At 35.2% G+C, this 23,146-nt stretch overlaps 2 protein-coding genes across 2 annotated transcripts; one reads left to right on the top strand and one right to left on the bottom strand.

The window, feature by feature from the left end:
• Nucleotides 1–3,803: 3,803 nt before the first annotated feature.
• On the top strand, nucleotides 3,804–16,393 carry LOC102599349 (UDP-N-acetylglucosamine/UDP-glucose/GDP-mannose transporter). Its single transcript, XM_006364219.2, has 10 exons — nucleotides 3,804–4,139; nucleotides 7,903–7,979; nucleotides 8,518–8,679; nucleotides 8,787–8,920; nucleotides 12,008–12,138; nucleotides 12,217–12,261; nucleotides 12,356–12,453; nucleotides 13,132–13,239; nucleotides 15,780–15,836; nucleotides 15,917–16,393. The coding sequence occupies exons 1-10, from the start codon at nucleotides 3,989–3,991 to the stop codon at nucleotides 15,989–15,991; spliced, it is 1,038 nt and encodes a 345-aa protein (XP_006364281.1). The 5' UTR covers nucleotides 3,804–3,988; the 3' UTR covers nucleotides 15,992–16,393.
• A 965-nt stretch (nucleotides 16,394–17,358) lies between these two features.
• Nucleotides 17,359–23,146, bottom strand: LOC102599026 (potassium channel AKT1). The gene is made up of 12 exons (XM_006364218.1): nucleotides 23,025–23,146; nucleotides 22,265–22,630; nucleotides 21,722–21,779; nucleotides 21,317–21,634; nucleotides 20,420–20,665; nucleotides 20,148–20,246; nucleotides 19,778–19,814; nucleotides 19,518–19,699; nucleotides 18,910–19,104; nucleotides 18,745–18,820; nucleotides 17,808–18,389; nucleotides 17,359–17,669 (listed from the first exon to the last, which is right to left on the bottom strand). The coding sequence occupies exons 1-12, from the start codon at nucleotides 23,144–23,146 to the stop codon at nucleotides 17,407–17,409; spliced, it is 2,544 nt and encodes an 847-aa protein (XP_006364280.1). The 3' UTR covers nucleotides 17,359–17,406.

Here is a 23,146-nt window from a genome sequence, read left to right as displayed (position 1 = left end):
CTAAATGGTTCACATGATTAAATGTTGAGCTTTTGATCTTGAGGACTAAGACCCTTTTAAAGACACTTTTTTTTTTTTTAAAATTCTCGCCTCTCTCATTCTCCAACTTTGTTAGTTATCCAAATTATTTTCCTTAAACTTTTACTTTTTAATCTTGCTGCTTGTTCATAAAGAATTGTCAAAATTTATTAGAAAAAAATTATTTCATTAAAGTGCAAAGTAACTTCATAACATCATATGTGACGATGATGCCTTTATAAATTTGTTTAAAATCATTTGAATGTATCATATTCATTAATTAATTTAGAGAAAAGTACATGTGCAAACATATTATAGAACATAGAGATGTTTCACTTATTTATTTAAGATTAATTTGTATTGATTTATTTTTTAAAAAAAAAGGATGACTACACTTTTTTCTAACAATTATTTTTATTATCATAATTTATATATGTAATGTTCCATTTTATTTTCATCAAACTTAAAATATTTATTTATAATTTAAATATCTTAACGTTTATCTAAGAATAATAGTTTTTCTCATATTTTGTTAATGTAATATTTAACTACTATTTTATTTGAATTATAATGTTTATTGTGTTTTCATATTTCAGTATTCAGATCTACCAACAAGAGCTTAATTATCTAGATGTGCATTCAGATTTAGACGTTTTAATCTTAATGAAAACAAATGAAACCTAAAAATACGCTCGACACCGAAATAACAAACAAGTCTATAAATTTATATTTTCGTATTATAATATTACACAACTTATGTCGTAAAAGCCATAACACGTAATATCCCACACAAATTATGTTGCAAGACATAACAAGTTATGTTTGTATTCTGAGATGACATAATGTAGTATAAAATAAAAATCACATAGACATACACACCAGACAGCTTGTTTATGAATGGTTTCAATCAAAATCCTATCGATTGTAGCATAAGTTTTACCATTCCATGTTAGCTATTAATTTTTTTATTCTCTAACAAGGATAAGAACATATGCTCCAAAAGGTATAACTTTAATGTCTGAACATTACGATAAATTATGAAAAATACTTAACAAAGTTCATGTAGTTCAAATCCTAGCATAGAAAAATACTATTTGACTCAAATGATCGAATTTTTCGTTTTGTGAAAGAAATTTTGGTCAATTATGTTGCATAACTTAATTTTTGTAAAATGTATGCCGATCAAATTAGTTCTGAATAGATGAATACTTCGATCAATAAATTTTCATTAATAAACAACTATTTTAAAAAAAATAAAGAACCCATCATATTCAAAGATAAAATGGTCTGAAAAATACTTCAACTTTGGTCGAAATTGCTGTTACGATACCAAATTTTATGGAGGACCTTTTTACCCCCTGCACTATTTAATAGTGTATTTTTAAAAGGTATATATGTGCCCACGTGGACACGTTACTAATTATAATGATGCAATATTTATGATGTCTACGTGGACACATATATACCTTTAAAATACACTATCAAATAGTATGGGGGGGGGGGTAAAAGGTCCTTTCCAAAGTTGGGTATTATTACAACAATTTCGATCAAAGTTCGAATATATTTCAGACTTTTTTCCCAAAAATAAAAAACACCACAAAATATGGTCAATCTGTGAAAAAACATCCTCTACAAATAATATATTATTTCCTCCATTCACTTTTACTTATTATATTTGAATTTAACATATTTATTAAGAAAATTATAATTGACATGACAATTTTACGGCACTATCTCTATTAATTTATGTTTAATATAAAGTTTTGAAAAATAATTTGTGAAATAATCATACATATACTCCCTCCGTTTCAAAAAGAATGACCTCCTTTCCTTTTTAGTTTGTTTAAAAAAGAATGACCTCTTCCTTTTTTTATAACATTTTAATTTCAGCTTTCCACGTAGCATGTTTAAAGCCACAAGATTGAAGGGCAATTTAGTACATTTGACATAACTTTAATTTAGGATCACAAGATTCAAAAGTCTTCTTTATTTTCTAAATTTTTGTGTCAAGTCAAACCATGTCACTTTTTGTGAAACGGAGGGAGTATATATATATATATATAAAAGAGAACCTTAGGCCCGCCTACGTGGCGCCTCCAAATACAAGGATTCTCTTTTAATTTATTTATTTCCAAAATTAGCCTTCCCCTTTCATGCAAAGTTGTGACTTTTATTGAAAAGTTGTGACTTTTATGAAGAGTTGCTACTTTTATGAAAGGTTGTAACATTTATGAAAGGTTGTGACCTTTTCGAAGAGTTGTGACTTTTTCAAAGAGTTGTGACCTTTCAGGTAAGGCACAATAAACATTTATTCACACCACCTTTTTTTGTCTATAAATAGAGGGGCTTCCTCTAATTTTAAAACAACGAAATTCCTGAACTTCTGCTTCATCGTCTGCACAATTAAATTTGGTTTTGAACTTCTTCTTATTCTGCACAATTAAATATTTGTATACTTTGCTCATGTTAAGTGGCTCAGTGACACTATTGTTTTTGTATCATTACACTGGTGAATAAAATTGTTTCATCGTGAGAGTATCTATTTCTTTAAATCTCGGGTACTAGAGGGGAATGATTTTCTTAAGGAGACACTGTGCATTCAGTTAGCTCGATTTTTCCTTTCTGTTTCATTCTATTGTTACTGATCCTGGTATGTTTTTTACAGTCATTAATTTATGCTTATGATATTAATTATTGTTTTTAGTACATGTTTTAAACTTTGTTGTTTATGTTTCTGTAAAGTTATTATTATAAGTATTTGTTAGTACATACTCTATGTAAATCCAACTAATGCATATTCACAATTGACTTTTTACAGAATACATTTATTTAGAACATTCTCCAAAGAAATCTTTTCTTCTCCAAGAGATCAAGCCTAAAAATTTATATGATTTTTTGTTGTTGTCATAGTATTGTTAATATTAACGGGAGTAAAAAGAAAAAGAAAGTCAAATAATAGAATTAAAACTAGCAATTAATTACAATTACATGATACACAATGATGATTATTCTCTTACACCAAAGTACTTTTTTGAACTTTTTTCCCATTATCCCTTACTTCTCTTTCATCCTTTCCAAGGATCCTTAATGATTTGTTTGTGCACAACTTCAATTCCAAAACACTTTCATAACTATATTACATATGAAATTTGGATTTTGGAAGATTGCATTTTAATTTTAAAACACATAATGACTACATAGTACTTATTGGTATATCATATGATTATGGAACCTTTGCTCTTGATAAACGCATTAGTTATATATATATATATATATATATTTAAAATATTTAATATTTTGGAAGTAATTGATAGTGTTATACTAACGAAATTTGCAAAGAAGAAAATTGTGAAAAATATTTATTTTACTCTCTTATTAAAGACACTATGTAACCATGCATATAGATGATAAAAATAAACTAACCATTGTAAAATTTCAAGAGCAAATTAATGAATCTGTAAAATGCAATTATGTAAGCTAGGAGAAAGTAGTGTTATGATTTGTAATTTTGTCATTTCTTTTAATAAAACAAATGATAAACTACAATTGAATAACCTCTATACTCCTAAAAAAAAATACTAAGAAAAGTTCTATTTTAATAAATTTTAAAAAAGAATGTTTTAATTCGCGCGGTCCATTTACTAGTCAAGTATATAAGCAACAAGCCATTTGCTTCTTTTTCTAGAAAAGAAATTTTATTTTTCTCAAAAATTAAAAAATTCCCATAATTAGGAAAAAGGAAGCTTCTTAGGATAAAAGGCCATTTATGAATCTGTGGAAAATTCAAAAAGAAATTTATTGGACAATATATTCTTAGGATAAAACACTTTAAAAGACTTTGTTTAAAATCAATAAGCTTTTCAACTTGCAGTTTGAGAAGTTGTTGAAAAGATAGTGATTCACAAAGAAGAAGAAGAAGAAGAAGAAGAAGAAGAAGAAGAGAGATCTGAATTTTGTGATACTGTAAATCATGGCTTCAAGTTCAACGAAGAACAATCCGTTACTGCCGACGACGACGGCGATCGATCCATCACCGTCGCGGATGGAGGAGAAGCTCTTCAAAGGATCGGCCATGACCAAGCGCGGTGCTTATGCTGCTATCTCTTACATGTCATGTGCTGGTATAGATGCTTCCTCTTTCTTCCTTCCTATTGTTTCTCCTGATTTGTGTAGCTGTTCTCTGTTGAATTGCCAATTCGCGTTTTCCATTTTTGAGGAATAGGGTTTGCATTTTGTTGAAATTGCAAATTTTAGAGCTAGAAATTTGTATCTGTTCATTACGTTTGATTCAAATTGAGAGGTTATTTGTTGATCGTGAGTTGAGTGATTCATCATGGAATGAAATGTTTTACTGTGTAACGGTTGAATTTTGACCTTCTCCATCACTTCGAAATAAACTAGTATTGCAATCATTAGAGCTAGCATGGGAGTTGCTTTGATCTGTACGATTCAAATAAAAGTTTATTTTTGTTGATGGAAAGTTGACTAATTCGTCATGGATGTATTATAAGATGTTGTAGCCTTTCCCAACTGTCTTAAAAGTTGTGCTCTTGATTTATGCTTGGTGTTATTGATAGGAAGTTCTCTTCCATATTTGGTGATTATTGCTCAGTCGTGTTTCACCATCTGTGGAGTGCCAGCTGAATGATATTAAAGTTTGTTGAATTAACTACTATTGGTGGCACTTAGATTTAGTTAGATTGAATCTGATAATTGTTGACTCATGTAGAAGCTAATCATGGCAACTTTGCTAGTTGGTTGTGGCCCCATAAATCATACTCTCTGCTCCTTAATATGCAGATCTGTGGTCAATTAAATAAAGGACATGCAATGTAATTTTTTTTAAAAAAAAGGAATGTTCACCTATTCTGCTGTCTCTTTAACAAAAACTTCTTCTTTTTTTGTCTCTTCTTTCAAGTTTTAAAGAAGACAAAAAACAATAAATTAATCATAGGCAAATGGAGTGTCATGCACATAAAAAGTTTATTGTAGAATGATCATTTCATGCCTTATCAGTCTATGAATATTCTTATGGTGTGCAATCCATTTTCACATCTGAAGGCTTGAGTGCCATGCTTCAATCTTCAAGAGAAAACTATTCATCCATGTACTCAATGTTTATATATTTTTCTGTTATTAAATAGGATTAGTAGCGCAAAGATCTTTGAAATATCAAGCTTTATGTGCCTTACACATCAAATGCCTTGGGTACTGGCTAACTCAATAATAAAGTACTGCCATTCATTTAGATTCTTTTCAAGTACTTCCTCCGTTTAATTATGCGTCTTAGTTTTAACTGGACACAGAGTTTAAGAAAGTAACAAGATTTTTGGATCTTGTCATCTTGAACTAAAGATGTGTACCAAAATGTCCTTTGAATCTTGTGCTCTTAAATATGCCATGTGAGATGTTGGAATTAAAGAGTTACTAAAAGCGACATTCTTCTTAGACATACTAAAAGGAAAGTACGACACCTCTAAAATAAAGGGAGTATTTTTCCTTTCCCCATATGTATGTAAATTCATCATGCTTGAATTGCTCAGCTTTTAATGACATGATTAAATGTTCTTTTGGATGAATTTACCCTACATTACGTAGTGGGGAATGTTTGGGAATTGGATACAAAAAAGATTTTTACACAATTTGTTTATACCATCTAAGTTCATTAACATGTTAACTTAATCTTGGCACTGTTAGTTTTAAACTCTTTGCTATTTCTCTTTGGTTATTTAGCATTTTTGCGCACAAAGATTGTTGTATGTTGGATACTCTAACTTTATACATGTTGATTAAATCGTGTCTACTTATGCATCCTTAAAATGTCTTGTCAGATGATAGATAGGGATGGCAATGGGGGGTGTGGGGCAAATCCTCATAAACCGGCAAAGACTTTGGCACTTTGCCCTGCCCCGCTCAGCCCCGCATAGCAATTTTTTTTGTTTTTGTTCCGCCCCGCCCCACCCCACCCCGCCCCGCATAAATTCATTAAAGCACCGCATATATCCCTGCACTTTGAGGACACAGTGGCTGCATTTTACTTTCTTCGTATATAAAATAATTGTTTGTTAGTTTATGTACTGCACAACACAATCAATTCATTCTAAACAGATAAAAGACTTTTTAAAAAACTTTTAGTGATATTAAATAGTATTTTGTTGATGTTTCATCCTTCTTCATAATTACTTGGGATAAGATTGAATCATGCAAGAATGTATAGGGTACTGCCTTATTTTTTGACTAGTGTGTTTATTACCCAAAAGGAACGTGGAAGTAGTCGAGTATTGCGAAAGTCTTGGCTACCCGCATATCCGCCCCGCCCCGCCCCGCCCAACAACTATTTTTTTTCAAAAATATTTTGTACCCGCCCCGCTCCGCAAAAGCTCTAACCAGCACTGCCCCGCAAACACTTTAAGCCACTCCGCCCTGCAACCGCTCTGCCCCCTTGCCATCCCTAATGATAGACATGTTTGAAGACTCCACTTTTCTTTTGCTTTGCTTTTAGCCAAGTCCAAGGTCGTCCGTGTTATAAATGGATGAATTCAATGGGATTAAAGTAAGTGGATAAGGAAGGTCAAACTTACTCTTATATTATTAGCTTAAGATGGACATTTGTATTATTTGGAATCATTGCATTTATGTCCATTGGAGTTGTCTTTGTTGACACTATAAGCAATTAATCAGTAGTAAATGTATAAAAGTACTGTGTTGTATTTTTGCCGCATCTTATGCTACCTGATTCAGACGAATAGACTGCATTTGTGTCTTTGTGGATATGACTATTGTCCATATATGCTACTCTAACGAAGTGGGAAATTAACATGTTTTTCTTTTTCTTTTCTTTGTTGGTAAATCCATGTGTAAATGCCATTATATTAATGATATTCTAGAACTTACTGCAAACAAACTAATATTCTCTGTTCTTTATCATGCACTTAAAAAAGAAAAACCAAATAGTTTCAGTTTGGGCTAGTCGCTCCATTGTCCAACATCCAGAAATTAGGGGATACGTTTGACTTTGATTTTTGAATGAAAACATTAGAATGCAGATAAAGACTCAATGAGACCCCAATGCACATTGTTGCTTTGTGCTTAATGTCCATTTCTAGATGGTATTCTTTGTCCATATCATGCACTCTCAATGTTTATTCATGTTCATTGGGGTCTGCGGACTCCACTCAATTCTAAAAAAACCCGTAAATTAGTCTATTTTTAAGGACATCTAGTTGAGAATCAACACTTAATAATGTGACCCCAATGACAAGAACTTAAGGCATAGCCATTGATGACTAGGAATGATGCATGGTTCCATTAAGCATCAGCGAACATAGAAGAACCTCAAATTTAAAGTCAAGCACCGAAGTATAGTTGCCCATCTTCAATTTTGATTCTGTCAGGTCATTTGGGAGGAATATAGGAACTTCCTTTTCTTTGCTCTAACCCTTTGCTTCACCTTTCTAAGAATCAGAGTCCTTAAGTTGATCTTTTCCTACTGTTTATAAAAGACCTTTGGTTCTCCATAACAGTGTTGCCAAAGGCGCTTTGGCAACGGTTAACCCTAAAGCGACTCAAAATGTGTTGAGCGCTTTGCCTCGCTTAATGTGCACTTCAGTGTCATACTTTTCCTTGCCAATCAGTCTTTTCTGAAGAGGTGGCACTAAACAATTGATATTTCATTTTATCCTGAAAAATCAATTTCTTTGATCATATATTTGCCATTCATGCTTATAATTATTAGTCTTTGGACTAAACATATATATTTGTATTTTTTTTCTCCCTTTGCGCCTTTTTTCATTAAAGGCAACACTGAGCTTAAAGCCCCAATGGACCTTAGAGCTTTTTATAAACTGCTTGATGCTTACAAAGTTACCTGATATTGACTTGCAGTTCTCTTGGTATTGTTCAATAAAGCGGCTCTTTCTTCATACAACTTCCCATCTGCAAATGTCATCACACTCTGTCAGGTACCCAGAGACTCTATTTCTTTGACAATTGGTAAGTAGTATTCTTCTGCATTGAGGGAATGCTGGCCACCATCAAAAACCTAGAGACTCTATTTTTAGCAGGGAGGCCTGGTGGTCTTAGCAGTGTACCACAAGTTATATGTTCATTTTCCTGGGCTGGTTACAGACATTTGTTCTAAAGCAATTTGTCTTCAACAACAACTACTTACCTATTGTAATCCCACAGGTGGGGTCTGGCTTATTTCTTAAGTGTACACAAACCTTACGCCTACCTTGTGAGGGTAGAGAGGCTATTTCCGACCTCCAAATAGATTGTCAATTCATCATGCAAAAGCTCTGGCTTATTTCTTAAGTTTTACATAGTTACCAAATGTAGTATTTTAAGTTATTAATATCTCCATATAACGTGTTTATATTTCTAAATGAGTTAAGGAACTTGTGCTTGACAGGAGTTATTTGCTCCTGTGCTTTTCTAAAGCAGTTCTTTGTATCAGTTGGCGTCACTGAATTGATATATTTAACTTCTTGTCATCTGCAGATAATATGCTCGTGTTGTTTTCTTTATCTCTTAAGACGGCTGAAGCTGATTTCTTTTCATTTGAGTGAATCGCTGGCTACGCCTGACAATTTTAAAACGTTTGTGCCACTGAGGACAGTAATTGATACTTTACCTGTTGCTGTGACCTATCTTCTCTACATGGTAATTGCTTCATTTAGTATTGCACTTTTATGCTTTTTATTTCCTCAAAGGTCAGGAGTTGGCATCTCACCAAAAGATTTTATGTGGTCTCTGGTTCTCCTTGAAAGCTAGTCACGATGGAGTCTGTTCGGGGAGTCAATGTACCCATGTACACAACCCTTAGGAGGACAACTGTTGTATTTACAATGATTGTGGAATCCATTCTTGCAGGTCAGAAGTATAGTCGTCCTATTATTGGAAGGTAAAGATTTCCTTTTTATCTTAGTTAGTTCTGTTGCAGAAGCTATGTCTACAAATTTTATGCGATCTTGAGATAGACACAAAGAAAAGTTCCTTAGCGGGAATCAGAATATTAGGAAATAATATTTGAAATAACTTCTCAAAGTTTGTACAATAGAGAATATTTGGAGTTTGGACTAATGTTTCCCTACCTATTCATTCCATTCTCACTCGTATTCTCAATTTATGAATTAAAATTGCTTTCCAAATTATCTTATTAAATCTTCTGGTTCACCAATGGTTGACTTTTGTATGAACTAAACAATTTTCCATAAAGAAGAAAATTTTCATATGGAAATAGTACCTAGAAGAACTGGGTTTATGTTTCACTTGTTCCTATATTCTGGTTATGGAAACAAGAGTTATAACTCTGGGAAAATAGAAGTTTCTTCAACTTAAAATGCTTAAAGTTGAAACAAGGGTTATTACTCTGGGACTATTTCTTTTCCTTCTAAAAAAGAAGTAAATGAGATTTGACAAAATGCATAAAGTTGAAGACTGATAGGTTAACCTAATAGCCTTAAATGTCTTAATGGCATGTGTGAAGAAATATAAGAGAAAAATATTATGGAATTGTGTATCTACATTATAATACTAAAAGCCTATTTATAGACAATATATTACAATCCATTCCACGTAGGATTCTATGTACTCTTTTTGTTTCTATTCATATTCTAACTGTATGGATATATGAGAGCCAAATAGGCAAATACATGGCTTTTTTCTGTTGCTTCATTCGTGCGTGTCTGAAAGCTACAAGAAAGGAAAATTTGTTTTCCATTTGTTTCGGTTCTGTTATATTTCTAGTAATTAGGTTTAAGAGGCTATTAAGGGGTTTATAATTTTAAACAAAATGGTCTTTTGGTTCGCAGGCAAAGTTATGCACTATTATAATCCAGAGATTTCTTTTTTTTCTTTTGATGACCATGGTGTCCGGGCCAGCTTTCGCACACCACAACTAATATCACCTACTGTTTTTTTTTGTCTCCACTGAATTTTGAACCTGAGACCCAGGGTTCTCAACCACTTCATTGACCACTAGGCCACACCCTTGGGTGCTTATAATCCAAATTTTTTTTTTGATAAGATATTAGATTCCATAGAAGGTATCAAGAAGATGCATCATTTGCAAAGCATAGAAAAGAACAAGACATTGTTAGCTCTATTGCAAAAGGCTAATCTTAAGTTAAGGAGCTAACAATGTCCAAGAAACTTTCAGGGGATTTGACAGGGGAAAAGTTGTCTAGCTACAGAGGGTTGTATAAACTTAAAACTATAGACTTAAGAATGTAGCTCGGGGAAGAGGTGCCTGCATCTATTGTTTCTCTCTGTCCATACACACCTAAAAATGCAAGCTGGGATCATCTTCCATACTTTCCTGATGGATTTTCCTACCTTCCATGAGCTCCAGCTAACCAGTGCATCTTTAATACTACTTGGCATAACCCATTTTAGACTTAAAACTGGGATGAACATGTTCCGTATGCCTGTGGCTGCTGTACAATGAAGAAAAAGATGTCTGTTGGTTTGTAGGGCCTGGTGACACATGAAGCGTCTGTTGACAATGTGGATTTTTCTCCTGATGAGGTTGTCTTGGGTGAGGGAGGCTTTATGGAGGCTAGTCAGCTAAAACAAATCACCTTGGAGGTTAATTTGGTTTTCCAGATTAACTTCCATGGCCAATTAACTAGCATTTCATTTTGAGCACATAGTGAATAGTATGCTGCTTTCACAGAATATTTACCAACTGCTTTATCCCCCTAAATGAGTCTGTCGGGTGATTGATCAATTGATCAGGACAACTCCTAGTCTCTCATTAAGCTGAGAAGGTCTAGTAGTTTCCGTTCTTGGAAGTTCCTTCTGAATTGAGGGATTCAGGTATTGTCAGCTCTATATTGAGAGATGGTTGAAGATTTGCTTGTGGCTATGCATAGAGACTAGGAAGATCAGTTTGTAATGTTGAGTCCGCTAGCCATATATCTTCCAAGAACCTAACCTTTGATCGATCCATTGCCCATCTTAAACTTACAATTGAGATAGAATTCCTCCCCTAACTTGCTGATATACTTCCAAGGACCTACACCATACGGAGAACTAACAACCTTGGTGTTCCAGTGATTCTTAGTACCATGTTTTGCTTTCACAACCTTCTTCCACAAGGCTTGATCCACTTGTGTATATCTCCACAGCCATTTCATCAACATGCTTTTGTTATGCATTGACAAGTCTCTAATTCCCGGGCCACCTTAGGATTTTGGTACCGAGATTCTGGTACATGGATTAATAATCACTGGATTATGTAGTGGGTATGCGTCTTTCGGCAGATGTTTTGTTCATTGCATTAAAAGTGGGATATATGGTGTACAATATAAATATCTTACAATTTTACCCTTATTTTAAAGTAAATAAAAACTAGAAGGTGAAATCAAGATTATTTTTCTTGTAGATGTTTTATCCTCATAAAGTTCATACCGGTATAAGTTATCCCATGTTGGATCTGATATAGAATACCGATTTTGCCAGTATTAAACATATTGGTATTGCTTATATCAAAAACAACGTGCCAACAAAACGTGGTGTAAAATAATTGTAGAATTTGAGAAAGAAGAAAAGGCTTCTTTGTAAATCATTATGTCTTTACTTCACATGGGAATGAGACTTTATACAAGTGAATCCTAACTGATTACGGGAAGGCACTCAATTACAATAGAAAGGAAATATTCTATTACTACAATTACGCTAGAAAAAGGATAAAACAAAATCTCGTAAAATCATGCTAATCAATTAACACAATCAACAATAATCCTGAATTTTTATACCAGTATTATTTTCCTAATCCTGGTGACCAGACGACCCTTAGATTTTCCTTTTACACATCTAAATCGCTCAATAAGAAGATAATTCATTGTTTGCATGCCTTTCGTATGTTCTATTCTTTCTTCAGTTAAGGGCTCTGTTAACTACACATCATTCAAGCACATAGATTAAGTAACACTGTGAGCATATTTCTTGTTCGTTCTTTTAACAAAATGTTGCCTAACATTACCAGTGTGGTGATAATCGTGTTCGGTGCTTTTGTTGCTGGAGCTCGGGACCTGTCATTTGACTTTTATAGCTATGCCATCGTCTTTCTATCCAACATCACAACGGCAATATACCTTGCCACCATAGCGCGTATTGGTAGTGTTTTTTCCTTGTCATGTAATCTTTTCACATTGATATCTTTTCTGGACATTTCTAATACTTCCATCAATCCAGGAAAATCAAGTGGCCTTAATAGCTTTGGCCTAATGTGGTGCAATGGTATTGCTCTTGTTCTCTTCTACTCATCCTTGTCATAAGCTATAGTTCTTTTTATCTGATTATTATTATTTTTGGTTTTTCTTACCTTCAATAGGAATCGTCTGTGGACCTTTCTTACTTGTTTGGTCACTTATTCGTGGTGACCTGGCACTGACAGTGGATTTCCCTTACTTATTTTCACCAGGGTTCCTGGTAAGTTTCATAATTAACTTAGTGTATGGTACCTTACTATCTCGTTATCTCTTCCTGCACCACATAATGTGATGGTCAAATTTGTTTTGTCACATTTTTCCAGAGGAGCTCAAACTCATAAGGTGTTCTTTCCCATTCCCCATTTCCTGAGACCTATGTTGCTCGGACTCTTCAAAAATATCAACGGTGTGTCGGATACTCCAAAAATAGTACATTTTGGAGAATCTAACATGGGTGCGACAACATTTTTGGAGAGTCTGAGCAATATAGCATTAGACAGTATTTTTACTGCCCCTGGGGTAAAAAGGAAAAGTGGAGAGTGAATCCTGCTCCAAAGTCCAAACAGTTATTTTGGTTCAATTAAAATATGCCCTACTCTGTTCATACTAGCACACTGTCATATGGTTGACAAGAGGAGGTTGCTCGGAGGGTAAGCACCCTCCATCTCCAGCCCTAAGGTTGTGGGCTCGAGTCACCAAGGGAGTAAAAAGAGTGGGAGTTCTTAGGGAAGGATTAAAAAGAAATACTGTCACATGGTTCCTTCCAACTGTTATTGGACATGTAACTCTTTTTTTCTTTTCTTTTTTTCAGTACTGGACATTAAACTGCCATTTAGAATTTTCTGAACGGGATGTTATATTGCTGTGTTTTGACTCTTGGTACTTTGTAAATGAGCAGGTTGTAATGCTTATGTCTTGCATATTGGCATTTTTCTTGAACTACTCTATATTTCTCAACACAACCCTGAATTCAGCTGTCACACAGACAATATGCGGTAACTTGAAGGTTTGTTCTCTGATGAATCTGATTATCCTATTAAACTTTCTGATTCACCTCACTAGGTCAAAACTCCAATTGGAGGAAGTACAAAGTTTGTTAAATGGCAAATAATGTTTGTGGAGGAACACAAGTCCATAATTCAGGTTGTCAAATGCATTGCTTTGTTGCATTTGGAGTTGAATAGAGTGCAAGATTGCAAAGTGATCGTGTATTTCAGTTCCTGGTGAACAGTCATTTCTAAATTACCTGGGGGCCCTCATAAGGCTCACAGCAGAGGGAGCATATGCCTTCCTTTTGATAAGTAAGCAAAAAGGACAAGTATGCCTAACCTCCTTAAGCAAAGCTAAGAGTGGACATTATAACTTGATCCTAGAATATATATTTTGCAATACTAAATTCTTTCCAATAGTGTATATGGAGGACTCCTATTTACAAAATGACAATTGAGACAAGTTTATGGTTAGAATACTTTGGCATTACCTACTATAAAATGGAAAAGCTCACATCTCTATCTTATCACCTGAAGTCCTTATCAAATACTCCACTAGTCACCCAAAGTGATCTAGATAGAATTGTGTGGATTTCTTATGTTATCTAGTCAGAGAAGGACTTCTTATGTTATCTAGTTAGAAGATTCTAATTCCCCTCTCCCTAATTATGAGGCACCTCTTGGGGATAAATGACCTTTTATGGTCAAATCCTGCATATATTCCCACACATAGTACAACTCATGTTCCTATTGTAACCTAACCTCAATGGTTTATTCTTAAATGTTGTGATAACGTCTTGTGTCACTTTGTCTTTTGAGTCTTCATTCCCACTCCCTTTCTTCATTATCTTTTTATAGTTGATGGATCTAGTTTATAGTGTAATAATTCCTTCCTTTCTTAAATATAAATGTTCCTTGTTTATTCTCCGCTTTTGCCATTTCTGTTGATGTTGATGGATCTATATATGAATATAGTCGATAGCCTTTAGATTTGTTATAGAGCTTTCTGGGGGCTTGTCTTGTTGCTCACAATGTTTGGCAGTATCCCCAATGACTATTACTTCATTCTATGTTCCCTGCTGTTGATTCTCAGTCTCCTTTCTCCTGATCTGTATCTGGCTCCTCGTGTCTTTGTTGTTGATCATCATGCTTCTTTCTTAGTGTGGAGGCTTGTTTAGTTTCTCTAGTAGCTTTTGCTGTTGTTTTCTTGTGGGCATCTTTTTGAACATTCAAAGTCCCAGCATGCTCTTCTCCTACTTTGTCATTTTCTCGAACATCTGATGTGCCAATATGTTCTCTGTAGTTTTTCCTTTTTGTGTTTCTCCTTGGCATTTTCTCGAGCATCTGGTTTGCCCCCTTCATATTTTGGTTTGTCCTTTTGATTTTTCTGAGAAATTGCTTCCTTATCTCTGCTTCATTCTGTATTTTGTCCATCATACCTTCATCTTGAGATATAGTACCAGCAATCCAGTGCTAGTTTCATATCAGACGTGCTGTTGCATATAAATCTACTCATTCTCACGTTAATCGTTGATTTCTTGTTTAAGAATCAAAGAGTACTGTGGGTTTACAACTCTCATTTGAATTGAATCCTTGGAATTTTAATGGTAGACTTACACATCGTATGCTGACCAAATACCTAGCAGAAAAGATGTAAGCTTCTAATGTATGGGTTTAGTGTTGTGCTGTTGAAACTATTTGGGAGGGCCATAATCTCAACCTGTTGTAAGTTCAAGTGATTTTGTTATGGAAAAAAAAAATCACTTATCACCTTGTTCCTCAGGAGCCTACTTATAGAATAGCCTCATATCACTAGGCTACAGTTACTGATAGCTTGCAGATATAGTTCTCACAGCATACTGAAAGAAAAAGCCATATCCTTTGTCAAAAGTTCTCATTTCTATTTGGATGGAGTTGAGCATTAAGTAACATGCACCTTTACTAGGAGCTGATGGAAATTTGATAGGATGTCCTTGAGGTTTGTGATGCTGAAATATCTGACTAAAGAGGAGGTGTACCAACCTCTGTCCTCCTCTAAAGAAGAGAAAGAAAAGTGATCCAAACTCTGTGGGGCCAATAAACATGATTCAGAGTCTTTTATTCTTCCACTGCCCACAACCTCTTTTCCCAGTGTCGATTTTCATCTACTCCCTGTGTTTATTGTGAGACAGCCGGTGGCACTGTTAATAGGAAATATGCATAATTTCTCATATGAAATTGAAAAGCAAGGGAGGGTTATTCACTCTACTGGTCCGGCTGTCAATCTTTATCTCCTTTATACTTAGCTAGTTAACTGTGTTAGCTGCAGCCAGTTTGTCAATCCGCTCACTGCATTTGAAAATATAGGATTCTCTTTAAGATGAACACCTTTCTGGTTTTTCACTGAAGAGGTAAGTTAGACTTTGCTAAGTGGCTGTAGAATCCACTTTCTAACCAGGTCCTATGCTTGCGAGATTTCCATTTAACTTGTTATGTATTCTTGAGTGTAAGAAACAAGTTAAATATCAGTACTTGATGAGTCTCTATCAGTACTACAGTTTTTTCTTCCTTTATGCAGGATCTTTTCACAATCTCACTAGGATGGTTCATATTTGGCGGGCTTCCATTTGATTTGGTGAGTTTATTATTTCTGTTCCTGTGATTGGCTGTTCTTTATTGTCTACTAATCGTTGTGGATGGATATCTTCTTTCCAGTTGAATGTCCTTGGACAGCTTCTGGGATTTGTTGGCTCTGGTCTCTATGCCTACTACAAACTCATGGGAAAGTGAATATCCATGTGATCTTTCCAGAAGAGTTATAATTTGCAGCATTTTTTTACCCCCATTTTTGTACTGGCAATTATGTGATACTCGAAGAGACAAACATCGGGGTTGTAAAAGTGCCAGTTTGACTTAATGTTATGGAGAATCAATTGAGAGAACTGTAGCTTGGTGGATGACCGAGTCCCGGCAGTGCAGAGCCTTAGAAAAGAAGAATTACCCCACAAGAAGGAGGAAAACTTAATTAGTTAAGATGTACAAGCAATAACGACATTCTATTTATCATGAACAAATCTGTAATTTATATCAAGTGTTTCATGGGCAATGTTGTGACCCGAGGGATGGAACTGTATATACAATTTTTATGCAGATTTTGCTATTAATGCATGTATTGTTGTGGTATTTATCATATTTCTCTGCACGTCCATCTTATGAGTCTCTCTTGTACTACATTTATCATTTCTCGATGTGTTTTCACTGGAGAAAACAACCATGTCTCTAGGGAAAAAATAGGTGAAACCAAATTGGTTGCCTTGCTGTCAAATGAACAATGGGGAAAAGAAGGTAAAAAATGAATTTGTGTAAACAAACTATCCTTAAAAGCAAATTAATTAAGTGTGTTTGAGATGAAGGAAAATATTTTCTAGAAAATGTTTCTTAATTTCTTTTGAAAATTGTTTTTCCAAATCAACTTATTTTTCTTAAATTTAAGAAAAATGATTTGGGTCCAAAAAGTAACGAAAACATTTTCGGAACTCTTTCTCAACCTCACACCTCACGTTACGGGTACCAATTCCCGATACTAATTCGAGATTCGACTCCTAATTCTCGATTTAGGACCCAAATCGATTACGGTCGGGTTGGGGCAAGGTCTGATCCTGATTTGGATGTCGGGTCCCGATTCAGGTGTTCCGAGTCGAGTTTGGGTCCCGAATTGGTCATCAAACGCCAAGGTCGAATTTCGGTTCGAACGAGTGTTGGGGGTCGGGTCGTAGTTCGTCCCGAGTTAAGTATCATACCAAACACACTATATCTTCATCCGTCACTTCAAATAATGTCGGTTCCAAAAGGATTATAGCCACATTATGTAATACTTGAGCAAAATGGAGTGACTTTGATGTTATAGAAAATAGGTTATTCACTTGGTGTGGTAAAACAAACACTAGTCGAACATATATGAAATCAACACAAAGTATTATTACGTGCATAAGAATTCTAAATGATTGAGGAGAAAATTTTATTATATGGAAAGTAAAATTTATACATTTTCTCCCCCCACACCCTCTGGTCCTTTTTCTTCCAACTTTCCAATGACTAAAATTTCTATGTATTGCCTTGTTAGTGATGTTATCATCTACTATCCAAGATGACGAGCACAAAAATTTACAGGTCAAATCAGATTTATTTGTATGATTGAGCTGTGTTTAATTTTCTGAAGTAGCAAGAACTAGATGATCTCCATCTCTTATCACTTCAATGTCCTCAATTAGTGCTCCATCTTCCGTAAGTACTTTCGCGAGAGAGACGCCAAATTTCTCAGCACCGATATCAAGCAGCTCATTAATGGAATCTGGCAAAAGTACAGCCCTTCTACCTATATGAGCTTTCTCTAGACAACGGATGGTTATTCTGCTTGGAATTCTTGAATTGGCAATTTTAGTTGAAGAATACTCCGGGCCACCTCCTCCTGCCAAGTTTCCACAGTAAGTTCCTGGCAAAATATTATAACATACATGTATATATTGTAGAGTTGACCATCTTTATGAGTTTGGAGGTGTACTTAAGGACTAGAGAGAGAGGCTTCAAAGTTTAAAGCTGAACTCACCTTCATGGTGTCTCTGGCGTGCAGCCACAAATCCTATCAGTGAATTCTGAAAGAAACTAGCCCTTCTCCTCAATCTGCCGTTGGAGGAGCCAGTTTCTCTAGCTGTTTCTTCATGAATGAAGAGAGGAATCGCGGGATCGCTTTGATACTTCATAAGGTAGGGAGCAAAAGGCGCTTCAGGAGGACAGACATTGGTTTCTTTACTAGTTGGTTGCATCAAGTTGAAAAGCTCCTTTATCTCTCCGTGGCCCTGATATTCAGCCAATGCTCTTGGTGTCCAACCGTGAACGTCTGCTTTATCAATGTCAGTTCCTTGTTCCAACAGGAATTTAACTATTTCCACATTCTCCTCAGATATAGCAGTGTGTATTGCTGTCGTGCCTAGGCTGTTAAGAAGGGTGACATCACCTCCATACTTGATGATCTCCTTAAGCAAGTCTAAGCTGCCTTGCTCCACTGCAAAGCAAGCAAACTGACCTACGTCTCCTGAAGATATTGTTGCACCATTGTCCACAAGCAATTTTACCACAGCTTCATGCTTCCCCACAATTGCATCCCACAATGGAACATTTCCTTCAGAATCTGCAATAACAAAAGTAGCTGTTTATCAGAGAGAGTAGTACAGAATCTCGAATTTAGGATACACTTGCAAATTTGGGAGTGATGCTCTACTTAATATTTATCAAGGGCAGATACAACTAAGTTATTCTTGTTAAAAGGTTCAAAAAGAAATTGAAGACGCTAAGGATAAAACTGCCTCTTAGATAGATACTTAGTCGAGGTCATTGGAATAATTGAAAGCACACGCAAATTAATGGCTTGTATTAAGTATTTAACTTTGTATACTAATGTACATCCATAATTTTCCAGACATAAAGTATGATTTCCCAAAAGAAACTGTGTGTGATTTTCTATGGTATGGAAATGGAAAGAGTACCTTTTCTATTTGGATGTGCTCCAAAGTCGAGAAGTAGAAGAATACATTCAACACTTCCTTTTGAAGCTGCTATATGCTGCATCATAATATGCATATGATTTTCAACTTTCAAACATAAATGTTATTTAGGTCAAGTGTTTAATGCAAAATAGGGAGGAATCTTACCAACACTGTACGCCCATTGCTATCAGATTCATTAGGATCCATGCCCTTTTTTAGCAATTGGCGCAACAAAAGATCATCTCCTCTGTTTGCTGCAAAACATAAGCTAAGAGGCATGTCCATTCTTCCCTGAGTCAGCATATGTTCTATATCTGCTAATATTGCTGTCATCATCGGGTCCCTTCGCTCTTTCAAATGCTGCATCCAAGAAGATCATTGTTTAAAGCTAGAATAGCATCCACACATCAAAATATTACAAAGGGTCATTTATTCTAGTTGAGAATAAAGCTCATATAGGTGAAAAATCTTCGCCAAACCACTTCCAGAAAGAAAATTTTGCACTTGGGATTCCAAATTTTTTTTAAAAAAAATCGAACACAGAGTGAAGAATGATGAAAATCATCGAATTTTATCCATAGCTGAGTATTATGATAGAATTCGGCATCATAACAGCGTAACTGTATCAAAGGACTGTACAATGGAAGGTTCAGAAAAAATGGATGTCAAATGTTTTCTATAGCCGTAGGAAATTACTACCGACCTGATATCTACATTAATAAATATGGAATTATTTAGATAGTGCCTAAATAACATCAAAGGAGTCTATTCACCTGAAGGAGATTGTTCATGATTATTGTCCCGTCTCCTATATTTGTTTTAACGATGTTGAAGAATGAACTGCGATCCAAGCGTAGCAGTTGGGATACTTTTTTGGTTCGAACATTAAAAAGTTGAGGCCTACAGCAAAGGACACCAACTTCTCCACAAACATCCCCCATCTTCAACTCGCCAACTACCTACACAAAATGATCCACTAAATAAGCATTTAAGCTCAGGATAACAGAATGTTTAAGTCCTACACTAGAGTAACTCACCTGATCCATTCCATTCTTGTGTGATATAAGATCCTACATGAACGAAAGATGTGATTATTAAGAGATTCAATTGCAGCAATTAAAGCAGCGAAGAAAAAAATAGATGATAATGTGTATTTAACAGCAAGAAGTTTGAAGATTTTGTGAGTAGTGTTAAAAAAATCATTTTTCATAGAAAATGAACGTTATTATGAATGCATAAGATATCACGGTTCCTTGACTTGAGAGTTTGGCTATTGTGATATATCAACAGCGGTACGAAAAAAATGAGAGAATCATTAGTTCTTTTCCAAAGAATTCTTTTCCTTTGCTTTCCGCTCCTTTCCCAGAAAAAAAAGAGTGGGAGAGCGAGAAAGAGCTCCTTACCACTGCTCCAGTTACCAGAATGTACAAATCTGTAGGTGCTTCATTTTGCAAAATAACATCCTCTTTTGGAGGGAAATACTCGGCCTTCATCTCAGAAACCTGCACAGTTTAAAAAGACGGAGAAGAAATCAAATCAGCTATTTGTGTTATTACGGAAATTAGTGAAACAACTGAACAACATTTTGTTACAGACAAAAGACTATTCACCAATAGTATGAAATTTTACGAAACCTTAGGATCAATCAACAAAATTAAGCACAGCTGGGAATTACCAGTTGAAAAAGTAGGTCATTTGATACCCCATGGAATAAGTACACCTTATCCACCAGTGGATAGAATAGATAATGTGAAATGCCAGATCGAATAGCTTTGGGTAGTGTTTCAAGAGTTTCTTGCTGCTGAAGACCTTCTGAATCTGTTCTGTGCCTCAAACGCAAGTGAGCTATCATCTGTTCTTCAAGGCGAACCGGCAGCTTATTCCTTTGTGCAAAGCTTGAGGCAGCTTGAATAGTATCCCTCTGTGCAGCGAAACAATCATCAGAGATAAATCCTTTAGAAGAAAAATCAGAATTTGTCAGCAAGACAAGACAGTATCACTGGTATTCTAAAAATGATTTTCCAATTTATTTGTGGTACTTTTTTTTTTATGACCATTGTGTTCGGGCCAGCTTTCGCACACCTCGACTAATTCCATGGGATACCTGCCACCTCCCACCAGCAACAGGTACAAGGTAATTCTATCCACCAAGGCTAGGACAAAAGGGAAGAATTAACTAGCGTTTTTTGTCTCCGCTGGTAATTGAACTTGAGACCTCATGGTTCTCAACCACTTCATTGACCACTAGGCCACACCCTTGGGTTCCCAATTCATTTGTGATACTTGTTCAGGGATTTAGAATACTAGGCCACAAACTAAATACGTTGTAGAAAGAGAACTGATAACAATTTCATCATCTAATCCTATGCTAGATGCAACATCTGTGATGATGTTTGAAGACTTAAAATTAGTAAATGACGAAATGAGATATGGGCACAGTGGTGAAATGATAGCACCGTAAATATAGGTTAAATATAAATGATAAAATATTGTGCAAATTGCATCTAAATGTCCTGAAAGGAAAAATACAAAGTGATTTCAATTAAATCAATCAAGAAGTTAAACTACTCACGAATTTCCTAGTCTTACTGGTTCCATGGACAACCAAGTTGGTCATGTTTCCAATAAGATATGCAGTCAACCCGAGGTCGAATAACATGTAAAACATAGTGAATATCATTTCCTCTGTAGCCACAGCGTGCAAATCCCCATAGCCAGTTGTTGTAAGCGTTGTAATGGACCAATACATACACATTACATAGAGATCCCAGATGCTCCTGTCATGATGATTTCCAATGGCAAGTGAAAGCCATGTTTTACTTGTGTCTTGTTTCCGAGCAGCAAGAAAGTAGTAGAAGCAGCCAGCACAATGAACAGCAAAAAGAGTAACCTGAAAAAAATACCCCAAAGTGTGTTATGGTAAATCACCATTGAGGTAATTTACAAGCAAATACCATTTATTGCTTGAAAGACTTACACATATAAGCTTCAGTACGCGAACCCCAAAGTAACTGATCTTCCTGTTTTTCTCCAATCTATAGCAAAAGAACAGCACATTTGACAGCTATTTATTTCAAAACATAGTCTCCGTATTTATCACTAAAGTAAGAGATCTTGTCAAAGCATTGTAATCATGATAGTTGCACTTCTCTTCTTCACCCAAACTATTATAACAATGCGTAATTCCAGTAGACTTGAAACAGAACAATTCACTATTCTTACTTTTGTTACTAATTCAAATTGAATTTCTGTGTCAGAAAAAAGGATAGCTATACTGATTCAATATACTCTAAAGACGCCCTCGGTACAATATTGACGATCTCACAAAGATGAAATTTCAGTTAATTGTCATTTACTGATCTCATCTCAAGAAATCCTAGTATTTAAAACATATATGCAATTTATTCCTTCTTTTTCATTTAGATTCAGAGTTATATGAATACACTAAAACGTGGAAAATCATTAATAACAAATCAAACATGGGAACTAATTAAGTAGTTCTGCTAATAAAGCATCTTACCTTGCAAACATGGCACTGACTCTTCTGAGACGCCAGAGACGAAGGATACTGAAGTATTCATATGATTGAAGAAAATAGGGAGTTGATTTACGAATAAGTTCAGAAGGGATGGTGGATATAACATCAAACAAAAACCCGGATTTTGTGTACCTCAAAGCTATCCGCTTTGGGTCATCAATCATACTGCAAGCTGATTTATCAAGATAGGCAACAAAGAATGTGAGGACAATGTCAATGGCAAAAAATGAATTAGCTATGTTATCTAAGATGGGAATAACTCCTCGAGGTCTGTCTAGAAATCCAAACTGAAAAGGTGACGCCCATGCTGTGTAGAATACAAGTAGCACCAAATAAGCATTCCAAGCCCTGCATGACATATTCCCAATCTGTTAAAAAGATAAAAGTCTAAAACCCCTCTCTTGTGCAATAGTACATGCCGGATTCTGCAAAAAGTAGTGTATTTTTAGAGAATCTGAAAGCTAAGTTGCTTGGACTCTTCAACAATGTCACCGGGTGTATTTATGGAGAATACGACACTGATGCCCAGCATGCATGAAAGTGAAAAGTGAAGAGTCCACACAATTTACAGAAGGGTTTTGAACTTAAGACCTCAAAACCCAACGGCAAACCACCTGACCCACCCATCCCCAAAGGATCAAATTTAGTGCTGCATGAAAGAAAATCATAAAAACCCATCTACAATTTCGCCATAAAACAACAGCATGAAAATCAATTGAGAGAATGTATAATATTTGGATACCTGTAACGGGGATTAGAAGGGGAGATGATGTAGCGACGGAGTTTGGTTTTGCAATTAGTATGGGCACCAAGAGAAGGAAGAATGGCACTAGTAATACTATAATGAGAGCTTTTATCATCCAT

The sequence above is a fragment of the Solanum tuberosum genome, unplaced genomic scaffold (genome assembly GCF_000226075.1).
Source record: "Solanum tuberosum cultivar DM 1-3 516 R44 unplaced genomic scaffold, SolTub_3.0 scf00487, whole genome shotgun sequence".
Lineage (NCBI taxonomy): Eukaryota > Viridiplantae > Streptophyta > Magnoliopsida > Solanales > Solanaceae > Solanum > Solanum tuberosum.
This window is presented reverse-complemented; position numbering and strand designations above follow the sequence as displayed.

Bases quoted from the DNA above. Each gene is read 5' to 3' on its own strand.
- LOC102599349 (XM_006364219.2), top strand. From the start codon at position 3,989: ATGGCTTCAAGTTCAACGAAGAACAATCCGTTACTGCCGACGACGACG. The intron at 8,680-8,786 runs GTAATTGCTTCA...TCTCCTTGAAAG, and splicing joins TGACCTATCTTCTCTACATG to CTAGTCACGATGGAGTCTGT. The intron at 8,921-12,007 runs GTAAAGATTTCC...TAACATTACCAG, and splicing joins AGTCGTCCTATTATTGGAAG to TGTGGTGATAATCGTGTTCG.
- LOC102599026 (XM_006364218.1), bottom strand. From the start codon at position 23,146: ATGGATGATAAAAGCTCTCATTATAGTATTACTAGTGCCATTCTTCCT. The intron at 21,780-22,264 runs GTAAGATGCTTT...CTTTTGCTATAG, and splicing joins GTCAGTGCCATGTTTGCAAG to ATTGGAGAAAAACAGGAAGA. The intron at 19,700-19,777 runs GTTACTCTAGTG...TTGTGTAGGTAG, and splicing joins GAATGGAATGGATCAGGTGA to TTGGCGAGTTGAAGATGGGG.